At 41.6% G+C, this 13,370-nt stretch overlaps 1 protein-coding gene across 1 annotated transcript in view; it reads left to right on the top strand.

Moving 5' to 3' along the window:
- Vwa3b (von Willebrand factor A domain containing 3B) overlaps positions 1 to 13,370 on the top strand; it is a 176,942-nt gene that overhangs the window by 152,107 nt on the left and 11,465 nt on the right. The window contains 2 exon segments of the mRNA XM_035453446.1: positions 7,713 to 7,824; positions 13,000 to 13,124. Coding sequence (XP_035309337.1) covers positions 7,713 to 7,824; positions 13,000 to 13,124 — 237 coding nt within the window.

The following is a 13,370-nucleotide window of genomic DNA, read 5'->3' as shown; positions in this document are numbered from 1 at the left end:
TCTCTTGGGATCTTGGTGTAGATCACCCAGTGATTGAATCTGAAAAATAGATCAATGTAGTGTCCGGATTTTGAAGGCAAAGGTGAAGCTTTTCCTCCCGTGGTCACTGCTATTCTCACTTCCTCTGTGGGCCAGGTTGCTGCTCACTCTTCTTTGGGACCTAAGCTTAGAGATCTGTCAGCCAGTATTTCCTGGTCTCGTTGTTTCTTCTGATGTTCGCATCCTATGGATTTCTTTGTAAAAATTTTTGGGAAAAATTTGTCAAAATTCTTGCTGGAGGAACAGCCTGTCTAACAACCCTGACAATCTCTTTTTCCATCTGGGAGGCACATGTTCTGCTTGTGTGGCCCAAACTGTCATATTGGTACAGATCCTTGAGATGTGCTTTGCCTTGACGACTCAGCTTTATCTCCGACTCTAGTCGGTCATGCTGAAGTGCAAAAATACCACCTCGGAAGCCCTGTGAGTGTCCTTCCCATTTAATTACATGCTGCAGGACAGACTAGAAAGGAACTCTTGCTGATGGCGAGAGCAGTTGGAAACCTGACAGTCAATGGGAGTCACTGGCACTTCGTTACTAGTCCCATCCCCAAATGATTTAAAGGGAACAATACCTTTAACCATTTGGGAAGGCCTTTGTGGCATTTAAAATGAAAGCCAACACTTTCTCCACTATGGCCCACCCATTGTTGCTCCTCTTGTGGGGGAAGGTCTACATGGAGGGAAAGGCATTAGATGAACTGGCAAGTGGGGAACTACAATGGGAAAAAGAGAGAAAAGAACCTGGTATTTTAGGCAAACTGACTTCATAGATTTGTGCCTCGAACCCATTTTAAAAATGTAAAAAAAAAAAAAAAAAAAAAAATTCATCCGTGTCCTTCTGGCTGGAACATTAAGAGCTTGGGACCCAGAGGTGTAGGGGGAAATGCTGGCCACGCCTGCTTGGGGGCTGGCACAGGTGATGCGGACTTGGATGAATGAGGTCAGAGTGATGTAGCAAGGCCTTAAATAGGAGGGTGGCTCTCTCTGTTCCCTCACCTGCCTCGTTGTACAGGACTGGCTCGGTCAAGTGAGTACTTTTTCTGCTTTTCACACTAGCTCTGACTCCATTGCGGATCCGCATTAATTGTGTTTCACTTTACAGAGGTCAAAGGAGTCTAGTACAAATCATTGTCATGATAGTCTGTGAACCTGAGGAAAGGATTTCAGACATGGGTTCTCTGAGCAACTTGCCACACTGATGAATCCTAAGAGGAAATGGCCTCTCTGGAATTGCTGGGCACATGTGGCTTTTGGAATAGCAGACTGTGGTCTGTCTGGAGGCAGGCAGACTCCCCAGCAGCCAAGTTGGTCTTTGTAGATGTGAATGAACATGGGTGTCAAGAAGCACAGAGATTATATACTTTACATCAAGGTGGGCTTTTTAAGCCATCACTGATTTAACTCGGTATGTTCTAGTCTCTCAATTTTCCCAGTGACTGGAATATTCTACAAGAACACCTACAGTGAATTTTGCCTACAAGATGCTTTGGGTGAGAAATGTGCATAACTCATGTTCTCAGTTCTGGCTCTGAAAATATGAGTAGCACGCTGGTATCCGTGTCCCAGTACACATGAGACTTAGTTATCTCCTAGAGTGCAGAAGCAGATCTTTCCAGACAGAAACATGAAAGAAGCTAAATGATGGTCGAGAGTTTGTGTTTTTTTATAGGAGGATCAAGAGATGCTGCCCAACTACACAACCTGGTAGGCAGCACTTAGAAATGTATTGTCTGTTTGCTGGTGCAGACTCATCCTCCCGAGGCCATTTTCAGACCGCAGAAGGTTATTTTGAACTTCCTATGAGGGCTTAGGTTCTGGAATAAGGAGGTAGTATCCAACATCAATGCTACCAGTATATCTAGTGATGCTGGCCTTCTCTTTGATAGACTGATTGGATCAGTGAATGTACAGCTTCCAAAGAAGGGGTGTGGGTGGGACACAAAATCTGGCTAGGTGGGACTATCATAACAAATGAGCAGCATGCATTGTACATTTCGGACCATGACTTTCAAGACTACGGGAAACACTCATCTAAGGAATAGATTATATCCTACAGGCCCCTGAAGAGTCCGTAACCCTTAGTTCAGATTCTCCACTTCTGAAGATCCAAGTCTGAATTTTTATCTCTGAAGAAGCAGACCATGTGTCTACTCCTTTTAATAAATTCCCAAAGCATCAGCAACCATCACAATGACAGATGATACAGAGGACCCACTTGCAAGTCACTGAGGAGACGAGCCACTTAACTAACAGAATGTGAGTCATGACTCAGCAACTGCCTGATGCTATTTATGTGTTTATGGTCATCTCCATCATGAATTAAAGATCTCCCAAGTGAGAGCCTGCAGATGAACTAATAAAGTATAGTGCTGCATACTTGTTTGTGATAAAATTATAGCACAGCAAATTCACAGCTACAGCTTTATGGCTATCACACTGCCAAAGACAGCCTCAAAATGCCAGTGAAAACCACTTTCCAATTAGCAGTGTGTGTCCTGAGGAAGGGGACATTTGATGGTCCATAAAGAGGAGAACCTGCAAAATTACTTTGATGGGCACTCTCACAATTACTAAATTAATGGCAAAGAAAAAGGAAAGAACATCCCAGGATAGAATGCCCCCAACTTGTGCAGCATAGAAATTTGGAGGTGGGAAGGGTCTAGTTGGTTCATGTTTTGGTTTAAAAGTAGATTCAGGGTTGAGGATGAGGCTCAGTATAGACCCAGAAACTTCTGTGCACACTCACTCACTCCGCCCACTATATGCAAAACACTGTGACCAGAGTTATATAGAGCAAGCCAGAAACAAATGAAAAAAAAAAAAAAAGCAGATTTGTGGGAGTATAATTTACATGTCATTTGTTTCATTTCAGTGATTTTTAACAGAACTGACACAGTGTTTCTCTAGTTACATTTCTGTTGCTGTGATAAAATGCCCCAACAAAAAGCAATTTCAGGGAGACATGCTTTATTTCAGGCCATAGTCCCAGTTTACAGCCCATTATTGCAAGGAAGTCACAGTGGCAGAAACTCAAAACAGCTAGACTTATATCACATCCACAGTCAAGAGCAAAAAGAAACAAATGAATTCATGCTCACTTGTTTGTTTGCCTGTTGCTTCAGTTCCATTCTCCGACTCTTACACAGCTCAGGGACCAATGCCTAGGAAATGGTGCTGCCCACAGTGGGCTGGGTCTTCCAAAATCAACTAACTCAATCAACCATGACAATCCATCCCCCCCACACACACACACACAATGTGCCAACCCAATGTAGAGGGTCTCCCCCATTGAGAGTCTCTTCCCAGATTCCAGGTTGTTTCAAGTGGACAAAGCCAGCCATCAGAGTTGCCAGCTATCAACATAAAATCTGGTCACACCTTCAATGCAGTGATGACACTGTGGTTAATTTCTGCAATATAAAGCTAAGCTGAAGCCCGGAAGTGTTGTGACAGGATTTTAGTTGAGGGAATGAACTTCTTTGTAATCCCTGCCCAAAAATGGCAAAGAATATAAATGTATGACATCATATGGATTGGGACTTAGTCACTCCTCATCTTTAATGAACTGTTGGACTGTGACTGGAACTTTGAGAGCAATGGCCTAGAATGACTGGTCAGATGTGGCAGCGTAGCTCTTGAAACCACCACCAGGACCATTAATACAGGTGTCACTTCTTGTTGTAATTCCCATTCATTGTGTTCTTTAGAAATGGGCTCCTCATGCCAAGGGTTACTTTTATAATTGTGAGTTTTAGAGTGAGCAACAACAACAACAACAAAAAACCTGGTCACACCTTCAGCTCCAGGTGACCACCAATCAATTTCTAGCTCTATAAATTAGCTTTCTCTGTGTATTTCATATGTAAGTGGCTGTATAAAATCTTACTGTATACCACATCATGTTTATCCCCTTCCCAGTTAATAGAAACTTGAATACCTTTTTATCATCATGAATAATGCTGAAATCAATACTTGCCTGTAAGTCCTTGCATAGTTATAAGATTCCATTTATGTTAGAGAGATGCATATTTATCAGCCATATGGTAAGTTTACTGGTTAAGAAAGTATTGATTTTGCCAGGAGGTGGTGATGCACACCTTTAACCCCAGCACTCAGGAGGCAGAGACAGGCAGATCTCTGTGAGTTCAAGACCAGCCCTGGTCTACAGTGTGAGTTCCAGGACAGGCGCCAAAGCTACAAAGAAACCCTGTCTCAAAAAACCAAAAACAAACAGAGAGAGAGAGAGAGAGAGAGAGAGAGAGAAAGAAACCTTGTCTCAAAAAACAAAAGTATCAAATTTCCCCTCCAAATAAAAAATTGACAACAATTATTAACTTTAACTAATGGACTTTCAAGACTGTTCCATTGATCAATATGACTCTCCATATGTTAATGCCACACTGTCTTCATTACTGTAGGTTTTAGTCAGTTTTGAAATAAAAAAGTATAGAAAACATCCAAATTATTGCTTTTCAAAATTGTTTTGGATTGGGGCTGGGGAGATAGCTCAGTGGTTAAGAGCATGTACCTGAGGACCTGAGGACCTGAATTTGGATCCTAGCACCCACAGCAGATGACTCACAACTGCCTATAACTTCACCAGGGGACAGGACACCCTCTTCTGGCCTCTGTGGGTACCTACACCCACATGCACATACTCCCCCCGCCACAGGCCCACAATTAAAATTAAAAGCTTCTTTGTGACATTTGTAAGATAATGTTACTCGCTTCTTCATATAGTAGACATATCCAAGACATTCACTCCAACTTTAACTCTTAAGACACCATCTGAAATAAGAAAATTGTCTTCCTGTGTTCTTTCTGAAATTCCTTGAATGTGACCTCAGTAAAGTTATTGCTGAATTGGGGCAGAAAGGAGTTATTGGCTCAGAAGATGGACACTGTTCCTTCTTAAAACTCTATTATTTTTTCTCTGTCCTTTGTTAGTTTGTCTTCAAGTATACTGGTCTTTCCTCTGGTAATCAAGTAGATATAATGCCACACTGTCTTCATTACTGTAGGTTTTAGTCAGTTTTGAAATAAAAAAGTATAGAAAACATCCAAATTATTGCTTTTCAAAATTGTTTTGGATTGGGGCTGGGGAGATAGCTATTATCAAGTAGATATAATGTTTATCTGCATATTCTATTTTATCCCTAGGATTTCCACATATATCATATAGAATAATAGTTTATATTTGTTTCTAAAAATGTTATAATTTTATAGTATTTACATGGTTGCAATTGCTGGTTTTAAGTCTTTATCAATTATTTTAACACCTAGGTCGTCTCAGTATCAGAACCTATTAGTTGCCTTTTAGCTGAAGAATTGCTCATAGTTTATTGCTTGCTTGTTATGTTTTCATTGTATAATGAACATTTTGAATATTGGGCTTCACGGTTTTGTGTTTAAATTCTTTGATGAAGGCTGAACGTTTTTTAATAAAACCTGGTTACACTTTTACCTCTGTAGGCACTTCCTTCTTCTCCTCAGAACCTTTAGCAGTTTTGAAATAAAACTCACATCAGTTCAGTTTAACAGGCTGCTGTCCGCTCTGAGTTGCCCTCACTCACATCACTTGAGGCTCACTTAGTCTGGTGGTCTGGGTCCTGGGCAATGGTGTCATTTTAGTTTAATTCTTAAAGCATTTTCTGCGTTTTCACATGTGCACTGCATGGGTGAGCCCAAATTCCTCTCTGAAACTGACTGCCTAATTTTTAATCTTAGCACAATATTTCTTATGGCAACAACTGATGTAGTGTAGAGATGATGCTGGTGGTAATGGTACCATTCTTGCTCCTCAGAAGCAGCATCCATGAAGGGCTGGATTTTAGGCCTTTGGTTCGAACTTTGTTGTTCCTCTGAGTCATTACTCTTCATAGTTTAAACAATAGGTTTCATTCCTCTCTAAGATGATGCTTCTCTTGTCATTCCCTTCTCCTACTTGCATTTTGTGATGTTTTATTTAATGTGCTGAAGCCTATATTTCTGGATGTGTCAGATTTCCTTAGTTCCTGACTCCACATGGTGGGCCTCTCTGCTTTCAACTCCACCTTCCAAAAGCAGTCTTTAGAACATTGTGTTGGTAGGGTGTGCTTCCAAAGATTCATTGTGAAAAATTTAAAAACCCTCAACGTAGCACCCATTGTGCTAGCCCAGCATTGTTCCAATTATATTTTCCAATATCAGGATAAGCCACAGGTTAGGAGCACATGGCCTCCTTGAAGGTCTTATACTTAGACAACTAAAGATTGCTAATAGTATCATGAGAAAACCATTTCTTCAACTCCTGTCCCTTGGTAAGGTTGTGCTCCAAATTTGTCTGTATTTAAATCATTATTATGTATGCTTTAGATTTGTGTGCATGATTTTACATATATGTGTATGCATATATATAATATATATGTAATATATATATGTAATATATATATGTAATATATATACATATACATATACATATATATGTATATGTATATATATATATTTCCAGGATTCCTATGTCCTTAACTTCCACCCCCAAGACTTCCTGCTGGTTGGACTGCACACAGCTGTCCCCTGGAGATTTCTCTTCCTGCTCTCTTGGAGTGGATTCTGCATCCTAGAGTTTCTGTGTTGCTCTTTCTTGTTTCACTCCTTCATTTTGCTAGAGTACACTTCCAAGTAGCTTCCTATAAGAGGATGATGTAGGGAAATGCTTCCACTTAGAGTGATGATTTTATGGTTAACCCCCTCTTTGATTTAATCAATGGTTTGCTGGGATTTAGAATTCTAGGTTGGAATTTTCTTCCAGAACTTTGATAGTGTGGTCCATTGCCTTCTACTAGGATGCTTTTCCTGAAGTAAGGGCATGGATAAGTGAGGACTAGGATAATCTAGCCGATAACCAAGAGTAAGGACTAGGATAATCCAGTTGATAACCAGGAAAAGTGAGGACTAGGAGAATCTAGTCCATGGTCCATGAAATTCTGTTCTGTGAGGTAGAGTTTCTAAGGGTTTGTCATTTTCATGGAGGGGTGGGGTGGGCCACTGTGTTTCTGTAAATAAGTTTTTACACTTGTCTCTCAGAGATGCTAACTGTGGTTGACTTTTCTGTTGAAAGCATAGTCTCCTCACAGTTCTAGGAAGGAAGCAGCTTGGGCCATGGTTCTCAAGTAGTCTGTGTCCAGCTGTGAAGCCATCTAGAATCTTAGGAATTCTAGTTGTGTGTATAGTTTTTAAAAAGTTTCCCTTTCTTCAACTCTAAACTAAAACATATATTTATATATAATTATATATAACATAATACATAGCATTATATTATATATAATTACATAAAATGTAATAAAATATAATTTAGTTTGAGTGAAAGAATTGAATAACTAATTGAATAAAAGGGAAACTAGATATTATACAAATTATATATAATATACACATGTTATATATAATATATAAACATATAATTTTAGTTTACAGTGGAATGATATATATATATAGAGAGAGAGAGACAGAGACAAAGACAGAGACAGAGAGACAGAAAGAGAGGGTGCTCTTTAGTTAATGTAGGACAGAAGTGTCTCAGATGAGTATGTGGTACACACTTGAACAGAGGTAATGATAAGGCTCCCTCCATTCATAATTTTACTATCTGCATTACCTTTTGCTCATCACTTTTTACTGTTGGTCTTTTTCAGCAGCAGAAATTACCAGGGAGTCCAGCAAAGAAAATCAAATCAAGAAAAATAGATTCCCTCAAAGGCCAGAAGGTTATTGCCAGATGTGAGGAGAATGGCTTCTATTTTCCAGGTACATTTTCAGACTCATTTGCTAAGCAACCGGACACTGGGGAGTAGAGTTAACCCCCAAGCTTTCCCTAGAACACTGACATTTCATGAGCTTGACTAAAGATATTCTGCTTCTCAAATAAAAAATAGTTCTCTTTCTCATAGGTGAGGCAAAAGAGTAGTAGAAAAAAATATTTCTCTTAATCATTTGTATAGAGAACAAATTTCTATTACAACCTACTATTTTGCATGTGTGTATAATATTCTGAACATGCCAATCTACATTTATTTATTTTATTTGTTGGGGGCACATGAGGCATGGTTTGTGTGTGTGTGTGTGTGTGTGTGTGTGTGTGTGTGTGTGTGTGTGGTGGCGGAGTCAGAGGACAACTTGCAAGAATCAGTTTTCTGCTTCTACCATGTGGATTCTGGGGATTAAACTCAGGCTATCTGGCTTAGCCACAACCACCTTAACCACCCGAGCTCTCTCGCCAGCCCTGGAAGTACCCATGTAACACAGTAAACAAATCCATGAATATTCTTGTCTTCAGGGAAGTTGTTTCTTACTAAGAGACACAGGAAAGCCACCAAATAAACAGTAAACATACATAACATGTTAGATACAGTACTGTGAGGGGAAAACCAAGCCACAAAGAGCAATGAGTGTGTCACAGAGAAGGCTGCAGTTCTAAATGGAGTGCTTAAGGAAAGGCTCCTGGAGAACATGGCATGATAAGGACATAAAGAAGTATGTGCTACCATTAGATTATCAGGAAGAAAGGCTGGAGGCTAGAATGCAAGGGACACGTTTCAGGAAAAGCAGACAGACTAGCACAGTTGACTGCAGAGATGTTCCCAAGACATCCCAGGAGATGTGCTTCCCGAAGGAACCAGCCAGATCCATTCAGCAGGGAATGGAGGTGTGGAAGGGGCTTTGTGGACAGTGAAAATCTTACCTGGCAAGAGACAGGTGAACAAAGATACTGTGTCTGGAGATGGAAAAGCAACTGTGGCTAGAACCAGGAACACAAGAGAACAATGAGGAACAATAAAGCTGTACTAGTTAGGATGACTATTGCTGTGAGGAAACATGATGACCAAAGCAACTCGGGAAGGAAAGGGTTTATTTGGCTCACGCTTATATACCACTGTTCATGATTGGAGGAAGTCGGGACCGAAACTCAAACAGGGCAGGAACCCAGAGGTAGGAGCTGATGCAGAGGTCAAAGAGGAGTGCTGCTTACTGGCTTGTTCTTCCTGGCTTGCTCACCCTGCTTTCATATAGGACTCAGGACTACCAACCCAGAGGTGGCCCCACCATAATGGGCTGGGCCCTCCCACATCAATCACTAATTAAGAAAATGCCCTACAAGCTTGCCTACAGGAGGCATTTTCTCGATTGAGGTTCCCTCCTCTCAGACAACTCTAGCTTGTGTCAGGTTGTTGTAAAAACTAGCTAGGAGGTAAGCATGGGGTCACTCGAAGCATGTGGTACTTAGGAGTTTGCACTTTGCTCCCAGGGCATTGGAAAGTCACATTAAAAGCTGGGAGAGGTCTTGGAGAGATAACTCAGTGGCATGGATGGAAAGACACGGATGTGTGCTTGGGATATGAACTGCAGGTGCCTGTGAAATGCCCAAGAGAAAATGTTAGAGACTCCATTGGAGTCTGGAAAGGGACAGAGATTCTGGAAACATCATGGGAAGGGTCAGCAGGCAAAAGATGACCCTGGAGAAAACCTAGAGAAGCCTGTAAGAAACAAAAAATTAAAGTGCAGAAGCCTAGCCATTCATCAAATTTAATTAGGTAATCTCTGTGGGTGGAAGGAACTTCTCAGCAAAAACATTTAGCTTCCAGTCAGCATGCGAATAGAACTATTGACTAAGATGTCTTCTCTGACATCTGGAAAATGAACTTGGAGTTGATCGGATGAAAGGAAATAGAGCCAGGCATTTGAAACAGCTCACGGGCCAAAGCATGAAAGTGCTGTGCTGAGGCGATGGGGGGGGTAGGAGTGGGGTGCTTTCTTTGCTTGGTGCTGAGTGGGGATCACAGGAGGCCCCTTCTGGCGAGACATCTTAATTTAAGCCATGGAGAGGATCCTAAACGAATCTGCCACTCAAGTGGAATGTACAAAGGACTGCATTCCAGCTGGATGGGTGGCTTATGGACTAGGGTCTGATGGCTGGCCAGGACTCCAGGGAAATAAAGACTGACTCGGGCTTTCCCAGCATCACTGCTGTATATGCCCAGGCTGGGGGACAGAGAGGCAGGGCTAACGCCACAGCCACCTAACGTGCCTGAGTCTGTATGGCAATTTGTACCTAAGTGTGTAAACAGGAGCCAGTGAGCAACCTCATAACTGCATGTGAGCGGCCAAATCAAAACATTTAAATTTGCAGCTGTGGTTGAGTTCAAATAAGTCAATGTGGAGGAAGTAAACATTTGAATTTAGTTACAGAACCAGTCATCTGGATCTCCGGCTAGTCAGTAAACATTAACACCACCGGATTAAATGGCAGTCTGTGGAGTTGGCCAGTGGGTAAAGCGCTGGCTGTACAAGTGTGAGGACCTGCCCTGAGGGCCCAGCACTCCTCCCAGAAGCCCATGGGGCAGCTACCCTGGCATTCACAGTGGTAAACAAGAGGTTCTCAAGTGAGACATAAGGAGAAGGCCAGCACGTGAGGTTGTCCTCTGACCTTTACATGTTTATCCAGGTGTGTTCACACCAGCACTTACACATACAAACAAACACAGCCCACGGGAGAGCTGGATATCCATAGATCCTTTGCCTTTTCCCACCCTTCAGAGTCAAGGGATCTTTTTAAAATCTTTTTTAACTCCCCCTGCAGAGTCAGGTTTTCTTAAGAAAAAAAAAATCAAACTTGTAGAAAAGTTACAAGAAAGATAGACAATTCTTAAATTTCCTTTACCCAGATTTACTAATATTTAGCATTTTGTCACATTTTATTATCTGTGAGTCTTCTAGTTTTTCATATTTTCACTTTCCCTTCCTACAGACAGACACACACACACACACACACACACACACACACACACACACACACACATACATACACACACACACACACACACTTTTCTGAACTATTAGAAGTTAGGTAGAGCTCATCACACATTACAACTCTATTTCTCAAAAAACGCAAGCCTCTCTTAATAGAACCATGATAAAAATGACCTTCCGGAAGGAAGCTGACATCACTGTACACCCTCGTGTGGATTCTGCTTTGTTACTTGCCTGCCAATGCTTTGTGCTTTCTCTTGTGCAGACCCAAATCCAGGGTCACATGTTACATTTGGTTAACATGTACCCTTAGGGCTTTTTTTTTTTTTTAAATAGGGTCTCACTATGTAGTTCTGGCTGGCTTAGAACTTGCTATGTAGACCAAACTGGCCTCAAACTCACAAAGATCCACTTGCCTGTGCCTCCCAAGTGCTGAGATTAAAGGTGTGAGCCACCACACAGAGCTCCTTAATCTAGAGTTTTTATTTAGCCTTTCCTGTAAACATTCATGATGTTAACATTAAAAGGAAGGGCAATTACAGGATGGTTTAGCTTAGAGTAAATATATACATTCTTGCCCAGAAGACAACCTGGATGATGTCACTCAGGTACCATTCTGTCCAGAGGTACATGGTATCCATCTGTCCTCTTTAGTGATAGTAACTTGGACCATATGGTTGGTATGAGTCTGTAATGTCTCCTCTTTGAAAAAAAAGCCAAATATCTTTTAATAGACAACTTATTGGTAGCTCTTTTCTGGCAACTGTTCAAAACCCCCTAGTCCTTCCTCTGAAAATGTCTGATTTAGTATTTCATCAACAGAAGGCAGCATTGCAGTAATGAACTGTGTGCCCGTTGCCTGAAGACAGGTCTACACTGGTGCAACTCAGCCTGGCTGACTGTTACCATAGCCTCAGGACCATATCAGGGACTCCCATGTAGCCACATCTTTCTCAGGAGTCTAGGAGGGAAATGACAGTCTCCTACAGGGTGGAAGTGGCCAGCTGAAGGGTAGCCTGTCCTGTCCAGATGTTGACGGTCAAGGAAGAAGACCCATCTCAAACATTATGAGATCATTACTGGTGGAAACTGGATCATTCTTCCTGTTGATCAATGACAAGAAGCATTTTACATCAGGGAATTCATAGTGATTTCTGCCCTGCTGATAGGCACAAGTTACAATGGGAAAAAAATAATCAGGGGTTGCAGGATACACCTTTAAAATGTTTCTGGCCAGCTAACCTCAAGCTTTCATTTACCTGAATACCCTCTTTGCTGTATTAGCTGCTTGACTGTGGTCACCCAGCTTGCCTGCACTTCAGAGGCCCTGTCTTTCCAAACAGGATTTGAAATGGCATGGGACCGCATACTACACTTTGCTAATTACATGTGCTTACCTTAAATGTACAGGTCCCTGTTTAGTCATCAGCATAACAATATGCACACATGAAAAATATTTTAAGATTGGCCAGACACAGTGGCCTTTAATTCCATTGCTTGAGAGGCAGAGGCAGAGGCAGACAGATCTCTGTAAGTTCAAGGCTAGCCTGGTTATATACCAGCCAGAGCTACAAAAAGAGATCCTGTTTCTAAATAGATAAAAATTTAAAATTGAAAAATATATGTAATATTCTCTTTGAGTATAATGAAAGGACAAACTACTTGCGACTGGGTTTTTGTTTTAATTTTTTTCCATTTTTTTTCCATGGCTTTTTTAGGAAAGCCATGGGGTGTGTTCAGCCTGGCGACTTTTTTGTTTATCTGATATCAAATGAAATGAAAAGCTGATTTAGGTGGGGGCATTTATATCTACCCTCACAATTTAACAGTGCCTGTGTTCAGTCTCCAAAGGACGACGCAGGACTAGAATAAGTAGATAAGGAGATTTGGTTGTCGGAGGTGCTCAGTAGGGAACTGTTCCTGGAGCAGTCAGCAGGATGGATACTGCTGGTGCTCAATGAGTGAGCTCTCCTTCACCTCTGAAGTCAGAGTATTCTATTCCTCGACTTTGTGTTCATCCCCAAAGGCATCAGACTGTATCTGACTATTACCCCATCCCTGCAGAGATCATGGGGTACACTGACTTAAACAGGCATGTACTATGACTCCACACAGACCACAGGGTGGAGAAAACCTGCTGCTGTCATTGTGTTTTGTCTCTTTTGATCCCTCCAGGAGTTGTGAAGAAATCTGTGAGCCCCACTCATGCACTAGTAGAATTCAGGTATGGAGAAACCAAGGCTGTACCCATCTCCTTCATCACACCTATTGGGGGCGCAATGCCCTGCCCACAACTTCAGGTACCTACTCTCTGATCCCTTCTGGGACCCTTTATACAAGTGGTACTCAACCTGTGGGTCACAACACCTTTGGGGACGAACCACCCTTTCGCAGAGATTGCCTTAAGATCATCGGAAAACAGATATTTATGATTCATAACAGTAGCAAAATTACAGTTATGAAATAGCAATGACAATAATTTTATGGTTGGGGGTCACCACAACATGAGGAACTGTATTAAAGGGTCATAGCATTAGGAAGGTTGA

Source organism: Cricetulus griseus (genome assembly GCF_003668045.3).
Source record: "Cricetulus griseus strain 17A/GY chromosome 1 unlocalized genomic scaffold, alternate assembly CriGri-PICRH-1.0 chr1_1, whole genome shotgun sequence".
In the NCBI taxonomy this organism is placed as follows: Eukaryota; Metazoa; Chordata; class Mammalia; order Rodentia; family Cricetidae; genus Cricetulus; species Cricetulus griseus.
This window is presented reverse-complemented; position numbering and strand designations above follow the sequence as displayed.